The sequence below is a fragment of the Geotrypetes seraphini genome, chromosome 5 (genome assembly GCF_902459505.1).
Source record: "Geotrypetes seraphini chromosome 5, aGeoSer1.1, whole genome shotgun sequence".
NCBI classification, from domain to species: domain Eukaryota; kingdom Metazoa; phylum Chordata; class Amphibia; order Gymnophiona; family Dermophiidae; genus Geotrypetes; species Geotrypetes seraphini.
The window spans coordinates 1724374-1745223 of record NC_047088.1 but is presented as its reverse complement, the minus strand read 5'-3'; the positions used below and the strand labels follow the sequence as shown (position 1 = coordinate 1745223).

Below are 20850 nucleotides of genomic sequence, written 5' to 3'. Positions count from 1 at the left end.
CCTGTCTATGCCCTAATGACCCAATTTTCTTATCTTGACCCTCGTAGGGATCCCACATGGGTATCCCATTTATTCTTAAAGTCTGGCACGCTGTCTGCCTCGATCACCTGCACTGGAAGCTTGTTCCAATGATCAACTACTCTCTCTGCGAAGAAATACTTTCTGGTGTCGCCATGAAATTTTCTGCCCCTGAGTTTGAGCGGGTGCCTTCTTGTGGCCGAGGGTCCCTTGAGAAAGAAAATATCATCTTCCACTTCGACACGTCCCGTGAGGTACTTAAATGTTTCGATCATGTCTCCCCTCTCCCTACGTTCCTCGAGAGTGTAGAGCTGCAATTTGTTCAGTCTCTCTTCATACGAGAGACCCTTGAGCCTCGAGATCATCCTGGTGGCCGTCAGCTGAACCGATTCAATTCTACGCACATCTTTACTGTAATGTGGCCTCCAGAATTGCACACAGTACTCCAGATGAGGTCTCACCATGGCCCTGAACAACGGCATTATGACTTCTATTGATACAACCCAATATCTGCCTTGCCTTAATTGAAGCCTTCTCCACTTGATTGGCAGTTTTCATGTCTGCACTGATGATTACTCCTAAATCTCGTTCTGCTGAAGTCCTAGTTAAAGTTTTCCGTTCAAGAAGTACGTCCTGCATGGATTTCCGCTTCCCAGGTGCATGACCTTATATTTCTTAGCATTGAAGCCTAGCTGCCAGGTTGAAGACCAACTTTCCAATGTAAGCAGGTCCTGCGCCATATAATTCTGTAAACTGCATTCACTTACTATATTACATAGTTTGGCGTCATCGGCAAATAGTGTTATTTTACCTTGAAGCCCTTGAGTCAGATCCCCTATGAATATGTTGAAAAGGAGTGGACCCAGGACCGAGCCCTGCGGCACTCCACTGGTCACCTCCGATGTTTTAGAGAGGGTACCATTAACCACCACCCTCTGAAGTCTGCCACTCAGCCAATCATTGACCCATGCAGTTAGTGTCTCTCCTAGCCCCATCGATTCCATCATGCTTAGCAGCCTGCGGTGTGGGACACTGTCAAAAGCTTTACTGAAGTCCAGGTACACGACGTCCAAAGACCCTCCCAAGTCCAACTTTCTTGTTACCCAGTCAAAAAAGCTGATGAGATTGGATTGGCAGGACCTACCCTTGGTGAATCCATGCTGACTGGGATCCCGAAGATTCCCTTCATTCAAGATCGTGTCCAATTTGCTTTTAATTAGTGTTTCCATGAGTTTGCACACTATTGATGTGAGACTCACCGGTCTATAATTCGCAGCCTCTGCCCTGCAACCCTTTTTATGCAGAGGAACGACATTAGCTAATTTCCAGTCCAGGGGAACTTTCCCCTTTCTTAGGGAGAGATTGAATAGCTTAGCCAACAGTTTCGCCAGGACATCGCTCAATTCTCTGAGCATTCTTGGGTGCAAATTGTCTGGTCCCATGGCTTTGTTCACCTTGAGTCTTGCTAGTTCACTATAAACTTCACCTGGTGTGAACTCAAAATTCTGAAACGGGTCTTCTGTGCTTTGTGTTGCCTTCAACTGCGGACCGTGTCCCAGTGCCTCATAGGTAAAGACTGAGCAGAAGTATTAATTCAGTTGTTCGGCTTTATCGGAATCTGCTTCCACGTAACTTCCGTCTGGTCTTCTAAGGCGTACTATCCCCTCTGTGTTCCTTTTTCTGTCACTAATATACCTGAAGAAGGATTTGTCCCCCTTTTTAATGTTTTTTGCCAGAATTTCTTCCACTCGAAGTTTTGCCTCCCTAACTGCCATTTTGACCGCTGTAGACCTGGTCCTATATTCTATCTTTGCCTCTCTTTTCTCCGTGCGCTTGTAGGAGAGAAACGCTTTTTTCTTCTCCTTAATTAGGTGCAAGATCTCCACGGTGAACCATTGGGGTTTATTGTTTCTTTGTCTTTTATTTACTGATTTTATGAAGCGGCTAGTTGCTTCATGTATGGTTGATTTCAGTGTTTACCACTTAGCTTCTACATCATCGGTCTCCGCTTGGTCCTGCAGCGTCCGATGGACGAAATCTCCCATGCGTGCGAAGTCTGTGCCCCGGAAATTGAGTACCTTTGTTTTCGTGTTTGATCTAGGGAAGCCTTTCCTAAGGTTGAACCATACTATGTTGTGGTCGCTGGAGGCTAGCGTATCTCCTACTGAGACCGCTGAGACGCTTTCCCCATTGGTGAGTGCCAGGTCGAGGATCGCCTGGGCCCTAGTGGGCTCCGTTACCATTTGTTTGAGACATGCTCCCTTTATGGAGGTTAAGAGCCTCCTGCTACCGCTGGTTGTCGCTGAAAATGAGTTCCAGTCTGCATCAGGCATATTGAAGTCCCCTAGCAGTACAGCTTCTCCTCGTAGAGTGATATTCTCTATGTCTTCAATTAATTCTGCGTCCATGTCTTCCAGTTGTCTTGGGGGTCTGTATACCACACCTAGATACAGGCATTTTTCTCTGCCTCTTGCCAGGTTTACCCAGAGGGACTCCCCGGTGTACTTGACATCTGTGATCCTGGTGGTTTTGATGTCCTCTTTAATGTATAGAGGTACCCCCCCCCCCCCTCCTAACCTGCCCTCTCTGTCCTGACGAAGTAGATTGTAGCCCGGTATAGCCATATCCCACCCATGTGAGTCCGTGAACCAAGTTTCAGATATTGCCACCACATCTAGGTCGGCATTCCTTATTTCAGCCTCCAATTCTAGAATTTTGTTACCTAAACTGTGTGCATTGACATTCATGGCCCTCCATATCTTGGGTTTGCTAAGTCCCTGTGAGGCGTATCTTACCCGAGTCGGTGTGACTCCTAAAGAACTGTTTGCAATGTGGGTACTTACCTTGGACATGGAAGCGGAGTTTCGACTCACCTCATCAGGATAATTCCTTTCTGCACTAATATGTGAATGGGTACCCTCCCCCGACTTACCTAGGTTAAAGCCCTGTGAAGCAGGCGGGCTAGTCGGTGTCCGAAGACATTCTTACCCCTACTGGTCAGATGGAGTCCCTCTGGTCCCTGAAGTCCTTGTAACGCTTCCCCATGGTTTAGGAATCCGAAGTTCATGTCCCGGCACCATCCCTGTAGCCACTCGTTCGTCCTCAGGATACGTTCATCTCTGGCTCTTCCCTTGCCTCTAACTGGGAGGATCGATGAGAAAACTACCTGCACTCCTGTCCGCTTCAGCCTCTCACCCAGTGCTCCAAAGTCTCTGGTGATGGTCTCCGGTGTGTTCCTGGCAGTGTCGTTGGTTCCTATGTGGACAAGAAGCATAGGAAAGTGGTCTCGGGGCGTGAGTACTCTATCCAGACTGGCGGTGACATCTCGTATCCTGGCTCCAGGCAGACAGCAGACCTCCATAGATTGCATATCCGGTCTGCAAATTGATCCCTCGGTGCCCCTCAGCATGGAATCCCCGATGACTATTACTCTGCGCTTCTTTGGGAGGAGCCGGTCAGTTGTCCCTGGAGATGGAGCTGTGTGTTGGGCCTACTCCTGTTCCTCATCGGCAGTTCCTTCCTGAAGAATCTGGAATCTGTTCCGCAGGGTGAGTTCAGGGGTTGATGTATAGCTGCCCTGTTTGTAAGAAGAAGGAGAAGATGAAGAGATTGAAAAGGGGGGGGTGTCTCCTATGTTTGCCCGTGGAGGAGGTCACCAGCTGCCAGGAGTCGGTGCCGCTAGCCATTTCCTGTATCCCAATTGTTGGTTTCAAAGCTGATGATTTAGGCGTCTCGAGGATGGACTTGTCATGGGCCTGCTCGGTGATTTGGGACAGCTCCTGGACGACTCCGTCGATGTAGGCCTCGACCTCTCGGATGCTTCTCAGGCATATCACCTCCTCCCTGAGGCTCCTTAGTTCCTGCATGAGTTCTCCATCCAGCTGCGCGGCCTCCTCTGTCTGTGTAGAGACTATAGTGTAGTGCTGGGGGATGGTCTCGGTCTGCACAGAGACCTCTGTCCACCGTCCTGGGTCCTCCTCCTTCTGCACGCAATCCGTGGTCACTTCCTGGATCCCCATAGCGACTGGAATACTGGTCTTGATTGTAGACTTCGCGCTTGTCCTCCCTGCCATCAGGCAGCATTATGGGGTAAAGATCTAGAACAATTGCTTTCACCCACTACTCATGAGGAATTCAGGAAACTCCTAAAAACATATCTGTTCCTGAAGTATCTAGACAACTGATCCGTACAACTCTTTCTCTTCAATAACGGTTCTCTTTCTCTTCAATAACGGTTCTCTTTCTCTTCAATAACGGTTCTCTGTTAAGTTCAATCAGTTTGTACCATCTTTTAATCTTTGTAAACCACATAGAACTTCACGGTCCTGCAGTATATAAACTGTTATTATTATTATTTAAGTTGCTTGCCTCAATTAACTGAAGTGGAAGATCATTCTAACGATCAAGGGCAGCTTGGCTTTGCAGGACTCTGAGGATCGTTGGATAGATTCTCCTCTTAAGCAGAGTTTTGATGTGGCTGCCCTGGCAGTCCAGGTGGCCATATGTGGTGGTCTGCTGGCTCGGGCTTGTTTTCGGTAGTCCGAGCATGTTCTTGACTCGGGAGTCTGACTGGTCCTTGGTGGATCAGGAGGCAGCTCAGATTGAGCTGGGCGCTTCTTATCTTTCAGATGCCATTTAGGATGCTGCCGGGGTTGGTCGGCGGACGCAGCTTCTAAGGCTAAGCTTACTAACTTTCCCTTTCGGGAGTCATTCTTGTTTAGTGAGGATCTGGACAAGTTGGTTCAGACCTTGACTTAACTCTAAGGTGCCCATCTTTCTGAAGACCGTGCTCACCCACCTGCTGGCGGGGAGGGGGGGGGTTGTTCAGAGGCATTTCCATGATTTTTGCCATTACTGCCTTAGTAGGGGGGCAGCCCCTTTTCTAGCTTCCAGGTCTTCCTGGGGACGTTTATTTCAGCATATACAGTCTTTTCATGGGGGGGCGGGGGCTGCTGGGGGAGCTGTGACTCCTCCAGCGGCCCCTCCGCCATCCATCCAGTCTAATGACTCCTTGCAGGTCCTTCCTCTGATATTGATGGGCGCATGTTTATGGGAGTTTTACCAGGGGTGGGCCAAGATCACAACAGATCAGTGAGTCCTGGAGGTGATTTGGGACGGCTATGCTCTGGAGTTTTCTTGACCCTTGCCATTTTGCTTCCTTGCTTCTCCTTGTCAGGCGGCTTGGAAGAAGCAGGCTTTTCAACAGACCTTGCAGAGGCTGATCGACCTCAAAGCGGCTCAGGTTGTGGAGTTCCTGCAGTCGCTGGGATGGGTGTAGAGAATGACACAGTGGCTATTGCCTGCAGGTAACCCACCGAAACAGGGAGAGAAAAAAAGTAGTTGCCGCAGATACAGGGAAAAGGCCATTCACCACCCCTTGGAGCGGTAAATGGCCTTGTTTCCACAGTGAAGTAAGGGAATGCGCACAGTCCAACAGCCCCCTCCCTCCTTCCTTCCGATCGACACCTTCTGGGCATCTCCCTTTCTTCCCCTCACCTTCGTGGTGATTTTCATTTTTCTTCTCTTCTAGCGGCACGAGCCTTTCAACAAGTCACGCGTGGATGCTTGAATCGTCTCCTCTGATGCAACTTCCTGTTTCCGGTTGCATCAGAGGAGAAGATTCAAGCAGCCGTGCACAACTTGTTGAAAGGCTTGTGCTGCTGGGAGAGAAAAAAATAAAAATTGCCACAAAGGTGAGGGGGAGGGAGAGATATGCATGGATGGCGGTGATCTGGAGGGAGGGGGCTGCTAGTCCGCGAAGGACGCTGAAGAGATGTGGAGAGAGAGAGAGGGGAACGCGCTGGAAAGAAGTGGAGAGAGATGGGGAGGGAGGAGCAGACGCATGGAAATGAGTAGGGGGGAGAGAGGGGAACACGCTTGAAGGAAGTGGAGAGAGACAGGGAGGGAGGAGCAGACGCTGCTTGTTAGTGGAGAGGGGAGAAGACGCTGCTTGTTAGTGGAGAGGGGAGAAGCCGCTGCATGTTAGTGGGTAGGGGAGAGAGGGGAGAAGAAGCTGAAGGAGATTGATGCCAGACTAATTGGGGAGGTGGTGGGAGAGATAGAAGGGAGAGGCACAGTAACAGACTCAGTAACAGCAGATGCCATATGGAAGAGGCAGCGAGAAGGCAGACAGGAGATGGAAGGCATAGAATGATGAGAAGATGAGGAAAGTGGAAACCAGACAACAAAGGTAGAAAAAAATTGTTTCTTTTTTTGCTTTATGATAAAGTAGCATATTTTTGGATAAACATTTATAAACAAAGCCCTGCCAGCTGAATTTATAAAATGACAATTGTACAGAATATTGTTTCTTTTTATACTTTAATAAAATAAGTTCAGTATAAAACTATTCGAGACTTGTGTGGATGGGATCAGATGGATTGTGGGGCTGGGGCAAAGACGGAGACAATTCCTTTTCCCTGTGTCTTTCTCTAGTTTGGTGGTCCAAGAGCTGGTTGACTCCATCTCAGCACCTGGAGTACCTCGGGGTTCTTTTCTATACAAACTTGGGATAGGTTTTCCTTCCAGAGGCCTGAGTGGACAAGTTGCAGTTGCAGATTCGCTTCCTCATGACTTCCTGGTGTTCTCAGTCGCCTCAGTTATATGATACAGTGAGAGATTGGAAAAATTGGGCCTCTTCTTCCTTGAAAAGAGGAGACTGAGAGGAGACATGATCGAAACATTCAAAATACTGAAGGGAATAGACTTAGCAGATAAAGACAGATTGTTCACCCTCTCCAAGGTAGGGAGAACAAGAGGGCACTCTGTAAAGTTGAAAGAGGATAGATTCCGTACAAACGTAAGGAAGTTTTTCTTCACCCAGAGAGTGGTAGAAAACTGGAACACTCTTCCGGAGTCTGTTATAGGGGAAAACACCCTCCAGGGATTCAAGACAAAGTTGGACAAGTTCCTGCTAAACTGGAATTAATACAGGTGAGGCTAGATTCATTTAGAGCACTGGTCTTTGACCTGGGGGCCGCCGCGTGAGCGGACTGCTGGGCACATGGACCACTGGTCTGGCCCAGCAGTGGTAGTTCTTATGTTCTTATTTGAACTCTCCTGTTCCTCTTCAGAGGTTGGTTTATTGCAGCCTCCGGTGGTGGCTACAGTCTTCCAATTTGTTGCAGGGAGTGAGTCTGGATCAGCCCCAGTGGACTCTGCTTCTCATGGACGCCAGTCTCCTCGGATGGGGAGCTCAGTGTCTCGGTCGCTCGATTCAGGGCAGCTTGTCTCCGGAGGAGGCATCTTGGTCAATCAATGTTCTGGAGACCAGAGCCATCCGGTTGGTGTTGCTAGCATTCCAAACGTTGATGAGCGAGTCTGTTCAGGTTCTCTTGGACAACGCCACGGCGGTGGCTTACGTAAATCGTCAGGGGCTAACCAGGAGTCGTCTGGGGGCACCAGAGGCGTGTCTGTGCATGGCCTGGTCAGAGGCTCTTCTTCTTGAAATCTTGGCTTCCCACATAGTGGAGGTGGAGAATGTCCAAGCGGACTTCCTCAGTTATCATGTGTTGGATCCTGGAGAGTGTCGTCTCGGTTCTACATCCTTCAAGTTGTTTGTGTGGGCTTGGGGTTCAGCCGGTCAAGGACTTGATGGCCACGAGTGGCATCACCAAGCACCCTGGTTCTTCAGCCGGCGCAGTGATCTTCAGGCCGAGGGGCTGGATGCTTTGGTGCAGCCTTGGCCATCGGAGGGCCTTCTGTATTAATTAATTAATTTTAGTTTCTATCCCGTTCTCCCAGAAGCTCAGAATGGGTTACAAATTGACATTTACAATTGTTTAAAGACAGACTAGTCATGACAACAAATAGGTTAAAGTAGACAATCAAGTGGCTGATGGTGGACAGAGTCCTTATTCGCATTGCTCAGGACCCTGGCCATGTGTTCCTGGTAGCTCCGGACTGGCCCAGGCATCTGTGGTAAGCGGATCTCATTAGTCTTATTATGGCAGACTCTCTGCCCCTTTCGCCTGACCTTCTGATGCAGGGCCCTTTCCAATGTTCGATCCGGGTCCCTTTTGTCTTACAGCCTGGCTCTTGAAAGGGAACGCCTAGGTGAGAACAGTTATTCAGATAAAGTGATCTCCACTCTCTTGGGGTCACGGAGATTTTCCACCTCTCGGGCTTATGTGTGAGTTTGACGGATCTTTAAGGAGTGTCGTAGTTCCTGTTCGCGCCTCTTTGCCTCACATCTTGGAGTTCTTGCATGATGGCCTGGACAGGGGCCTTGCCTGGTCTTTCCTCCAGGTTTGTCTTGCGGTTCTGTTTACATTTCACGGTTGGCTGCTTGGTCAGTATTTGACTTCTCCGGATATGATTCGCATTTTGAGGATGGCCTAATTGCTATGGCCTCCAGTGCGGCCTTCGGTTCCAGCCTGGGATATCAATCTGGTCCTATCCATGATAGTGTGCTTTCCTATTAAACCCACTGGGCTCAGGCACGTTGAAGGACCTTACTGTAAAGAGGGTCTTCCTGGTGGCCATTACTTCTGCCAGGTGCACTTCCGAGCTGCAGGCTTTTTCTTGTAGGCCTTCCATCAAGTATGCGGGAGAATCCCTATGGGTGAACCTTGCTAGGGGCAATAACAAATGCCTATATCTTGGTGTTGTATACAGACCACCAAAACAAAAGGAGGATGCAGACGATGAACTAATGGAAGACATTGAGACAATCACACTGCGTGAAGATACAGTGCTAATGGGAGACTTCAATATGCCCGATGTGGACTGGAACAAACCAGCAGCTACAACCAGCAGCAGCAAGAGGCTACTAGCCTCCATGCAAGTAGCATGCCTCAAGCAGATGGTTTTAGAACCCACCAGGGATCAGACAATCCTGGACCTGTTGCTCACCAACGGAGACAATGTCATAGAGGTATCGGTGGGTGACACCTTGGCCTCCAGCGACCACAACATGGTGTGGTTCCACCTCAAGAAAGGTATCACTAGGTCAAATACATCGACTAAGGTCCTAAATTTTAAAGGAACTAACTTTCAGGGCATGGGGGACTATGTCTACAAAGTACTGCAAAACCAAAGCACGACGGACAATGTAGAGGTTCTATGGTTGGCTCTGAAATCTACCCTATAAGAAGCAACCAACATGTACATAAAAACCGTGAGCAAATGATGCAGGAAAAATAGACCTCAGTGGTTCTCCGCAGAGATCTCGGAACTAGTAAAGCACAAGAAGAAAGCTTTCGTTACCTACAAACAATCACAACGACCGGCAGCTAAAGAAACTTATCTGGCCAAATCTAGAGAAGTTAAAAAACAAGTCAGAGAGGCCAAATTCCGGATGGAAGAAAACATAGCTAGGCAGGTAAAGAAAGGGGAGAAATCCTTTTTCAAATACATTAGCGACAAAAAGAAGAACACAAGCGGTATTGGGTGCCTAAAGAAACCTGACGGCAACTTTACAGACTCGGATGCAGACAAAGCAGAACTACTCAATAACTATTTCTGCTCAGTCTTCACCTGTGATGCGCCAGGATACAGTCCCCAGCTACAGACAAAGGAGAACTCGGAGGACCCATTCGGGGACATGAAATTTACTGTGGGCGACGTCTACCACGAGCTATCAAAACTAAAAGTAAACAAAGCAATGGGCCCAGATAATCTAAACCCCAGAGTACTTCAAGAATTGAAAGATGTCCTGGCAGAACTGTTAGCAGAGCTCTTCAATTTTTCCCTAAGCAAGGGATGAGTGCCCCTGGGCTGGAAAACTACCAACGTTATCCCGCTCCACAAAAAGGGATGCAGGTCAGAGGCCGAAAATTATAGACCGGTGAGTCTCACATCAATAGTGAGTAAACTCGTGGAAACGTTGATTAAAAACAGATTGGACACGATTCTGAATGATGAAAGATTAAGGGATCCCCACCAGCATGGCTTTACAAAGATAGGTCTTGTCAATCCAATCTGATAAGCTTCTTTGACTGGGAAACAACAAAACTGGATGGGAGGGAGTCACTGGTCATCGTTTATTTAGACTTCAGTAAGGCTTTTGACAGTGTCCCACAACGCAGGTTATTGAACAAGATGGACTAGGAGAAACACTGACAGCATGGGTAAAAGATTGGCTTAGTGGAAGACTTCAAAGGTAATGGTAAATGGTATTCCCTCAAAAACATCGAAAGTGACCAGTGGATTACCACAGGGCTCGGTCTTGGGCCCAATACTATTTAACATCTTTGTAAGGGATCTGACTCAAGGTTTTTCATGGCAAAATTACATTATTTGCCGATGATGCTAAACTATGCAACATTGTGGGCAGGGCAACAGAACCTGACAGCGCAACCAGGCCCAACACTATGGAGCAGGACCTACTTTTACTGGAGCAATGGTCCAGTACTTGGCAACTGAACTTTAATGCCAAAAAATGTAAAGTAATGCATCTTGGAAGCGGAAATCCATGCAGAACATACACCTTGAACGGTGAAAACTTAACAAGAACTACTGCAGAAAGGGACTTGGGAGTTATCATCCTGGAAGATATGAAGGCTGCCAATCAGGTGGAGAAAGTTTCAGCAAAGGCTAGACAAATGCTGGGTTGCATCAGAAGGAGCTTTATCAGCCGAAAGCCTGAAGTCATACTGCTGTTATACAGATCCATGGTGAGACCTCACCTCGAGTACTGGGTCCAGTTTTAGAGGCCACATTATCAAAAGGATGTGAAGAGAATGTAGTCGATCCAGAGAATGGCCACTAGAATGGTCTGAGGACTTAAAGATATCCCATATGAAGAACATCTGACCAGATTGCACTTATATTCTCTCGAGGAGCGCAGAGAAAGGGGAGACATGATAGAAATATTCAAATACTTCACAGGCCGCATTGAAGTGGAGGAAGAAATCTTTTTTCTTAAGGGTCCCATGGTGACAAGAGGGCATCCGCTAAAACTTAAGGGGGGAAGATTTCATAGTGACACCAGGAAATACTTCTTCACCGAAAGGGTAATTGACCGATGGAATGGTCTTCTATGACAGGTGGTCGAGGCCAGAAGCGTGCTCGACTTCAAGAGACGATGGGACAGGCAGGTGGTGTTGCTACAGAGTAATGCTTAAAATGATGGTTTCTCAAGGGAGGGAAGGTTCATGAGTAGGCAGACTTGGGCCACCGGCCCTATTCTGCCGTTATACTCTATGTTTCTATGTTTGCCTGGTGTTTTTTAGGGAGCGTGTAGTGCTACTGCCGATTCCTTCTTTTCTGCCTTTTCATGTGAACCAGTCGTCGGTCCTCCTGGTCTTGGGTTGTCAAGAGGGCTCCTTGGAGCAGACACAGTTACGCAAGTTTGAACGTCTGCCGAGTCTTTCGCTTTTATGTTCAGCGGACACAGGAGTTCTGGAAATCATATCGTCTTTTTGTCCTCTTAGCAGGTTCTCATAAGGGGGACGTTGCTTCCAAGGCTACCATTGATCACAAGTTCAAGGAGACTATCTCTTCAACGTATCTTCTTCAAGAAGTCTGTTCTGGAATTTGTCAAGGCTCATTCTACTCAGTCAGGCTGCTTCTTGGGCCGTGTTTTCCCTGGTACCTCTGGTGGATATTGGTAAAGTAGCAAGCTGGTCTTCTCTCCATTCCTTTGTTTAGCACTATCGTGTGGATGTTCTGGCACGTCAGGATGTGATGTTCGTGGAGCGTGTGCTTGTGGCGGCCCTTCAGGGGTCACACCCATGGTGGGTACTGCTTTGGTACATCCCATCAGTGAAGCTGTGCCAGTCTGGAGAGACGCTTAGGAAGGAGAAATTAGGTTCTTACCTGCTAATTTTTGTTCTTTTACCTTTCCAGGCTGGCACAGCCTCCACCCTGTCTGTCTCTGGATTTCTTTCAGGATTCATGTAAAGCATGTGGGTATTTTTGTGGGATCTCGTGTTTTTAGTAGGGATGGGGAGATTAAAAGAACAGCGGTTTTTAGCACCCCAGTGTAGCTGGCGAACTGTGGGGATGTTTGCTGAAGGTACTTCTCCTATTCAATTTCCAACAGTATGGCTCTGTTAGTTACTCCTATTGGGAGTGGTGTTACTGCTATAATTCGCACTTATTAGTTTCCTAGTTCTGGTTGGCTATTCGGCAGACTGAGTGTATATGGGAATGCACAACTCACTTGTACTAAGCCAAAAGTTTGTCTCAGTCTCCATCTGCTGGTCATAGTGAGCTATTACCCATCAGTGAAGTTGTGCCGGTCTGGATAGACTAAAAGAAAGAAAATTAGCAGGTAAGAACCTAATTTCTCCTTTCAGTTGCCCCGATTGACAGCCTGTTGCAATACCTTCTACATTCTGTTGATATTCAGGGCCTTGCAAATCCATGTAAGTAACCAACACACACTGATTGTGTTCCCTTCCCTTTTTGTTTTGATATATTCAGATCCTTATAAAAATTAACCATTTAAAATGACATAATGGCACATTCTCTGTCTCTATAGATAGCTTAGTGGGGAGGGATGTGATAGCTTAGTATGGTAGGAATAATGTGTAGAGCTATGTGTATTGAGCAGTGTGGGGGGGCTGGTATTTTCTGGGGGCCAGGGGGTTGGTTCATATGAGGCGCACAGTCTTTCCCCTTCACTTATTTCCACTTGCTGCTGCTTCTCTCCTTCTTCCTCTGCCATTCATTTTCTCTCCCTCTCTAAGCTTACTTCCACATGAGCTTAGCTATGCACCATGATTGGCAGTATATCAAAGTGAACCATGAGCCATCCAATGTCTCTTCCAGAATTTATTTTGCATAGCAGTTGGCTTACTTGAATTGGATATGCAAGAAAAGTTTAACTTGAAATAAAATTCACACCTCAAGAGACTTGAGCCTTATATTTTTGGGCAAACTCAGCATTGTTAAAGTACAGAGAGGGAAATTCAAATGAATAGTTGTAGCTCTCAGCAGAGAAATGTGGAGTTGGAGAATATGTGCATTATGGGTTGTCAGGAAATGTACTGATATGTTAAGGTTGGGGAAAGACCTGAGGAGAGGTTGATGAAGAGTTGTAATGATTTGAGTGATGTGTAATAATTTTCTTTTTGTAGGTTCAATGGCAATGAATAATCGAGCCACAATGGGTAATACAAATGTCCCAGCCAGCTCAAATGTTCCTGGAACCATAATGCCAGACAGCACTGCAATGGGAATGGTAATGTATTATAGAAGGAACTGTTTCGGTGACGCATGACAATCCATGATCCCTTTTGATGGCAGCAAGTTCAGCATAGTGTAGCAGATTATATTAAAAGGGGAAATTTGGTTTTACCTACTAGATCATTACAGAACCTTTGGGTTGTTCTGGTTGACCAACAGATGGAGGAAAAAAAGTCCTACATGCTATGCCCACTAAGGGCTCCATGCAGACATAGATTCTCCATAAATTAGTGGATCATATGTTTACTGTTTTGTTTGATCTTTGCTAATTTTACACTTCTAATGCAAAAGGCATGAGTTTTGAACCAGTTGGTTATTCACCTCTACTCTTGCATCACTGGGCTGTGCTGTTTCTCCTCAGTTTCTCCTTCAACGTGTGAGCTGAAGATGTCTTTAATCTACTCTGATTTTGATTTTATTTTTGGGTTTTTATCCTGAGCTTGGCCAATCAGGGACAGGCTCCTCCCTAATGAAGTCCCTAATTGGATCAGTTGCCTCAGGCCCCTCCCAAAGGAGGAGCCCAAGGTGCCTGAGCCAGTCAGGGCATTAGGCCCCTTCCCATGCATCACATGATGCACCGGGGGGGGGGGGCTAAGGCCCATATTGCTGAAGGCCGGCGGAGGAGCAGGAGGGACTAAGCACCCCTCCTGCTCCCAACTTAAAGGTACGGGGGGGGGCAACGGCAGGAGGGAGGGGGCATCCTTCCTGCCATACTTAGGTTCTTTGGCGTCTGGGGGGAGCATATGGTGGTAGGAGGGAGTAGGTATCCTGTCTGTCATATTCGAGGGGGGGAGCGTCAGGTCACAGGAGCAAGTGTGCATCCCTCCTGCCATATTCGGGGGGGGGAATGGGTGGCAAGAGGGAGTGGGCATCCCTCCTGCCATATTTGCAGGGGGAGCATCTGGAGGCAGGAGGGAGTGGGCATCCCTTCTGCCATATTGGCTGGGGGGCGTCTGATGGTAGGAGGAAGTAGGGCATCCAGTGGCAGGAGGGGGCGGGCTTCATTTCTGCCATATTTGCAGGCAGCGTCAGGTGACAGGAGGGAGTGGGCATCCCTTCTGCTATATGCGGAAGGGGGAGCATCGGTTGGCAGGTGGGAGTGGGCATCCCTCCTGCCATATGTGGAGGGGGGGTCGCATGAGGTGGGAGTGGGCATCCCTCCTGCCATATTGGGGGGGAGCATCTGGTGGCAGGGAGTGGGCATCCTTTCTGCCATATTTGTGGAGCATCTGGTGGCAGGAGAGAGTGGGCATGCCTTATGCGGGAGGGGGAGTGAGGGGTTGCAGGTGGGAGTGGGCATATTTTCTGCCCTATCAGGGGGGGGGAGCGGGGGGTTGCAGGCAGGAGTGAGCATATCTCCTGCCCTATGCAGAGAGTTGCAGATGGGAGTGGACATACCTCCTGCCATATTTGTGGGGGGAGTGTCTGGTGGCAGGAGGGAGTGGGCATCCCTTCTGCCATATTTGCAGGGGGGGCATCCGGTGGCAGGAGGGGGCATCCCTTCTGCCTTATTCGCGGTGGGGGGAGAGGAGCGTCTGGTGGCAGGAGGGAGAGGGCACTAACGGGAGGCCTTTGGGGCTTAAGGCAGCAGTGGCTTCCTTTGTTGCACGTGCCTGCCATACTGTATTACATCAGGCTTCATCATAGGAGGACGCTTATTCCCAGTTTCTAATTATAGAGGTGGATTATGCTTTTAATGATGTGTTAAGGGTCATGAGCAAGGTTTCTGCATATTCTGTCTCTGCCCGTAAAATGCTCTGGATTAGGCCATAGGTGGGAGATTCTGCTTCCACAGTTACGTTGAGTGTGGCTACCTTTCAAAGGCCAAATGCTCTTTGGCAAAAGACTGGATAATCTTACGTCCAGGGTGGCAGATCTTCAGGTCATGGTACTTTTTCGTGGTTCTCAGTGGTTTTGTCAGACCTCAGTGGGGTCCTCTTCTAAGAGATCATTTTGTGACTCTCGATAGAGATTGAGGTGCCAGGCGAGCTCAGAAGTCCCAGTGACGCCAGGCCAGTCATCAAACTCTCACTGCGGACCACTGAGTGTTGGATATCATTCGAGAGGGCTACATTGGGAGAGCTTGGGGAAATCCACTGCTTATTCCTAGGATATGCAGCATAAAATCTGTTTTACTACTTGAGATCTAGCTAGGTGCTTGGGAACTTGGTTGTCCACTGTTGGATAAAGGTAGGAGAGATACACACTTCCTTCTACCGCTGCGCCCCTCCCCCCCTGCCCAGGCATGTCAATAACAATTGGCAGGAGAGTTGCCCAGTCCCTCCTGCCACTGGATGCCCTCTCCTGTCCCCCCCAAAACCTCCTCACTAGATACCCCCTCCTATCCCTCCCACCCAAACCTCCTCTGTACCTGATCACGTAGTAGACAGCAGGAGGGAAGTCCAGTTTCTCTTGCTCGCAGGCCCGCTACTCTAAAATGGCGGGCCTTCCCCTTCTCGATGCATCCTGGGATGCACACAGAGGGGTCTAAGGCCCTGAGCCATATCTAGCTCATACAGACTAAAGGTAACAATCACAAATTTATTTCACCAGCTCAAATGTTTAACCCCCTTAAACTTATGACAGTCTTGCTCATCATGTGCTTTGCTATCCCAGTCATCATCAGCCAACGCAGATATAGTGACCTGCGGAGCTGCCTCCAGAAAAAAAACCTCGCAACACAGACCTCACAACCTAAGATCAAGCCCTACTTTCCCATATATCCCTACATTTAAAAAAATAAAACCTATCCATCTCCCTCATTAATGCCAGATCAGTAAATAACAGACATCATACTAAATGACCTCCTCACAGATAAACTGGAACATGCTCTTGATTACTGAAACCTGGCTTAAAAGTAACGCTGGAGTCACTAGGTATGATATGCCCCCCAGGATATCAAGCCTTAGCATGCTTCCGTACAGGCAAAAAGGGAGAAGGAACAGCAGCCATTATAAAATTAATCATCGTCCCAAGATTGATAGACACTGTCACACTAAATGGGATTGAATGCCTCACTTTCTCCACTGGTCATACTAGAAACCACACATTTACCCTGATCTACAGAGCCCCAAACTCCTTCATGAACACCCTAGATGACATCATAAGTCATCAGCAAGCTAGTTGTCTCCCACCAACAGATCGCCATTCTTGTGACTTCAACTTCACAAACTACACCGACACAACTGGGGCACCAGCTGACTTCATAACAATATCAGACCTAGGCTTCCACCAGATCATCACCTCAACCACCCACACTGCGGGCCAGGCTCTAGACCTAGTCTTCACACAAAAAGACCAACCTGCTAACCCTCACATCCAACACTATGTCTCTGAACTAGTACCCTGGTCCAACCACTACCATATCACGTTCCATCTCACAAACACTTACAGAACACCACCAACCAAGAACACCACCACACTCAAGAAGATACTCAACCTTAACTCAGTCAACCTAGAAAAGCTATAATCCAGCATCTCTAAAATAGCCAAAATGATTGTGCCCGAACCAACACCCTTTGAAGAAGCCGTGTCAATCTGGCACACACAACTCAACTCTATGAAAACCTAGTGGAAACTAAGAAAATAAAACCTAGCGCTTGTAACTTTTCCCCTTGATTTACAGACAACCTCAGGAAAAAGAAGAGGAAACTAAGAAAAGCTGAAAGAAATTGGAGCAAATTCAAAGACAAAAAAGGGCAAAGCCCACTGGAAAACCTGCTAGATGAGTACAAACTATCCATCCGTGATGCAAAAAATACCTACTATACTAATCTCCTCTAAAAAGCTCCAGACAGATAGAGGAACCTCTTCATACTGACAAAAACTTGCTCACTGTCTCACAAAATCAAAAAACCTACAGACTGACCCAAACAGCAAAACCCTCTCTGCCTATTTCCAAGAAAAAAATCGATCACATATGTGCAAATCTCAATTTAACACCTCAAATACCCAGAACAATCCCCCACCCCTTTCTATGAGAGAACCCAAAACCCTCAATCGCTTTGAACCAGCCTCTCATGACAACCTAGCAGAAACAGTGGTCTCAAAATCAAACCCTTTGCAGGGCTACATTTTGGATTTGTAGGTACTTGGAGGGCCGCAGAAAAAATAGTTAATGTCTTATTAAAGAATGACAATTTTGCATGAGGTTAAACTCTATAATTTATAAATCTTTCCTTTTTCTGCAGCCCTCACCATTAAAGTTTAACATCTTTTCTTTCTAAAAACTGACACGTTTCAATCACCATATTGAAAATAAAATCATTTTCCCTACCTTTGTTGACTGGTGACTTTATTTTTCTGTGCTTTTAACTACGCTTCCTGGGCCTTATCCATTGACTGTTTTTCTCTCCTTCACTTTCTGCCTTGCATCCATCTTTGGTATTAACTTAGCATTCAATTTTTCCATTTTTCTGCTTTCTTCTCAAAATCTACTTTTCCATGTCTTCCCTTCCTCTCTCTCTCCTTCCCTCCCTATTTACATGGTCTGACATCTCTCTCCTTCCCTTCCTCTCCCTCCAATGGTCTGGTATCTCTATCTGCCCCTTCTCTTTTTTCCCCTGGAGGTCTGGCATTTTTCCTTCCCTTTCCTCCTCTGGATGCCCCACAGTCCAGCATCTCTTACCCTCTGCATGCTATTCCCTCCCCCCCCCATGGAATCCAGTGCTGCTGCTGCTCTAACTCTTTGGCCGTAGGTAGCGTGAGTGAAGTAATCATACTGCCTTTCTCTTTGTCAGTGCTTCCTGCCTATGCGGGGGTTAGGAAGCAGTAGCAGAGGGAAAGCTTCCGGGTCGCTGAAGGCAGCGTGTTTACTTCATTCACGCTGCCTATGGCCAAAGAGTTAAAGCAGCAGTACTGTGAGAATGGTGAGCAAGCACTGGATCTCAAAGGGGCTGGGGGGAGGGGGCAGGGGACGCCCGATAGGTATGCAGTGATGGCGGGTGCATGGGCCTTGCAATGACTGCTGTAGGGTTTCCAGATGTCCGATTTCCCTGGATAAAAAAAGCAAACTAGAAAAGAGTCTTTCAAAAGAGGGCATGTCCAGGGAAACCCGGCCATCTGGCAACCCTAGTATTATTAGCAGACCCTTGCACTCAAGACTGGCCTTTTGATCCCCACATGTTCAGTGGGCCCTATATTATATGTATTGATTACCAACAGAAACTAAAGAAAAAAAAAATTGAGACTTTTTTTTTTAAATCTTAATTCATTTTAAATTTTACAACAAGTGTACAGAAAATCATTCAAATAGTATACAATTCCACTTGAAATTCTACAATTCTCACACAAAAGAGTTTAACCCCTTCCCACCCCACATAAAACATACTTTATAAATAAATGTCCCATAATATAATAACTACATCATTCTTTTCACTTAACAATAAGGAAACTAAAACCCACCCTCTCTCTCTATAACATATATATTAATAGGGGAAAAATACTGATTATTCATTCTAATAATTTATTAATGGCCCCCATACATCCTTAAATTGTTGTTTTCTAGAAGGATGAATTTAGTTTTATCTGGGTTCAATTTCAGTTTGTGATCTTTCATCCAGGTTGCTATTGATTTTAGTGTTTGGTATATTGTGTTCGTCATGGAGAGTTCAGGTTGATCAAAAGGTATGAGAATGGTAATGTCATCGGCATAGTTTTAGGAGGTTATGCCTTGTTTGTCCAGGTGAGAGCTGAGGGAGGCTGTATAGAGATTGAAGAGAGTCGGGGATAGAGGGGATCCTTGGGGAACTCCGCAGGGGTTTGACCAAGGTTCAGATTTTTGTTTGTCTGATTTTACTCTATAGGTTCTTGATTTAAGGAATCCTCAAACCATGTGTATTCTTTATCAGTGATACCTGTTGTATCCAGGATTTGTAGTAGAATGTTATGGTCCACCAAGTCGAATGCAGCGGTAAGGTCTAGTTGTATGAGCATCATTTTTTTTCCTGTGCTGAGATGTTGTCTGGCTGTGTCCAAGAGAGATCCTAGTAATGTTTCCGTGCTGAAGTTGTTTCTGAAGCCGGATTGTGTGGGATGGAGTATGTTATGGTTTTCTAGGTAATTGGAGAGGAGTTTGGCAACTAGTCCTTCTATTATTTTGTGATCTTTTTTTATATACCATCAAATCTGCTTCAGACTTTTCAGCGCAATTTTCCAACTGTTCAATTATAAAATTAACCGCCTGCATTCTTTTAGTCAGACTCTCCACTTCCTCTTTAACCTCCTTTATGTTTTTAGCGCTGTCAAATACAATTTCCTTGATTTTCTGCAACTCATTCATCAGATCTTTATTTTCAATTTCTTCCGAAGGCAACGGGACCGTTGACGGGGAGACCGAATCCATCTTTGATCTTTTTACACTTCCCGCACCTAAACTCGCCAAATTATTTTTACTATGTTTGCCCAAAGCCATTTTCACACTAAATTCTTACTTTCAACCCAACTTACACAAATTTTGACTGCCTTATCATAACAAAATTAGCCTTTCACTGCGGAGCCACTCATTCACCCGACCATCCCCGTACACCACGAAGCCACGCCCCCCAAACAAATTGAGACTTAATGGTTAAAGCACTAGGCTTTGACATCCAGAGCCGCTCCTTGTGATTTTGGGCAAATCACTTAACCCTCCATTAACCCCAGGTACAAAATTAGATTGTGAGCCCTCCGACGTCAGTAAAATGCTTTGTGTACCTGAAAGTAACTCAGATTTGAGCCATCATTACCGAAAGGTATAAACGAAATTCAAATAAATGAATAAAATACCAGAAAAAAACCTAACAGCAGCACTACAAGCATTCAAAGAAAAAGTATGGAAACAAATACGTCATTCTGGAAGGCCTCAAGAGATCCCCTCCGCCAACTCCCATTCACCTGCCAATATGAATTCAGCCGTCAGCTTCGCCATCCCGATGACGATAAGATTTATTGAAACGCAAAATAATTTGAGGCCTACAAGTATGTTAACATGCCTCAGAGAAGGGCGACTACGCCGCCGTAAAAGCAAACTAATCTGCTACTGAACCCCATCAGCATTTCTATGGCAATGGCAAACTTTTCCCATGCAAGGGGCAGGAACAGCACAGCATTGGTAGCCGGTTGGACAAACGATTTGTCCATCAAGAGTAGTGTGAAACTCATTGGTCAATTAGTTGTAAAAAAAAAAAACAAAACAAATAAAAAACCTTTTATTTTTCTAATTGCAATGCTTCTCATTTGATAACGGTGGTATCAATCACTCTAAACTTGGCATCCATTGGTAAAACTATCCCAGGCTTCAGCCAAACGGTGCTTTGATTAATGGCGTTGCTCGCAGTGGCGCTTGAGCCTCTCTTCCCACCTAGTGTGCCTTCTGAGATTACGTTCAGACCGCGGGCCGCAAAATAGTTGACGGAGGGCCGCATGTAGCCCGTGGACCCCAAGTTTGAGATCGCTGCTCTAGATCCATTCTTGATCCATGCCCGCCAAATCTCCTGACAGCCACAAAAGATATCTTCATCAAATCGACCCTACCACTAATAAATTTCTCCCTGTGATCAGGACTAATACCAATCAGGCCAGTATTATAAAAAGAAAAAGACCCTGGATTCGAATGAACCCAGCAACTACAGACTGATCTCCAACCTTTCCTTCATCTCCAAGATCCTTGAAAAAACGGTATTAGTGCAACTCCAGGCCTTTGTCAACAGACAAAACGCC

General features: G+C 46.7%; 1 protein-coding gene across 2 annotated transcripts in view; it reads left to right on the top strand.

Moving 5' to 3' along the window:
• NONO (non-POU domain containing octamer binding) overlaps positions 1-20850 on the top strand; it is a 360169-nt gene that overhangs the window by 268884 nt on the left and 70435 nt on the right. Inside the window, exons 10-11 of one of the 2 annotated variants that reach the window (XM_033945165.1) lie at positions 12261-12329; positions 13044-13147. In XM_033945165.1, the coding sequence (XP_033801056.1) occupies positions 12261-12329; positions 13044-13147 (173 nt within the window). The remainder of the gene's footprint in view (positions 1-12260; positions 12330-13043; positions 13148-20850) is intronic. The other variant, XM_033945166.1, reaches the window with a different exon arrangement.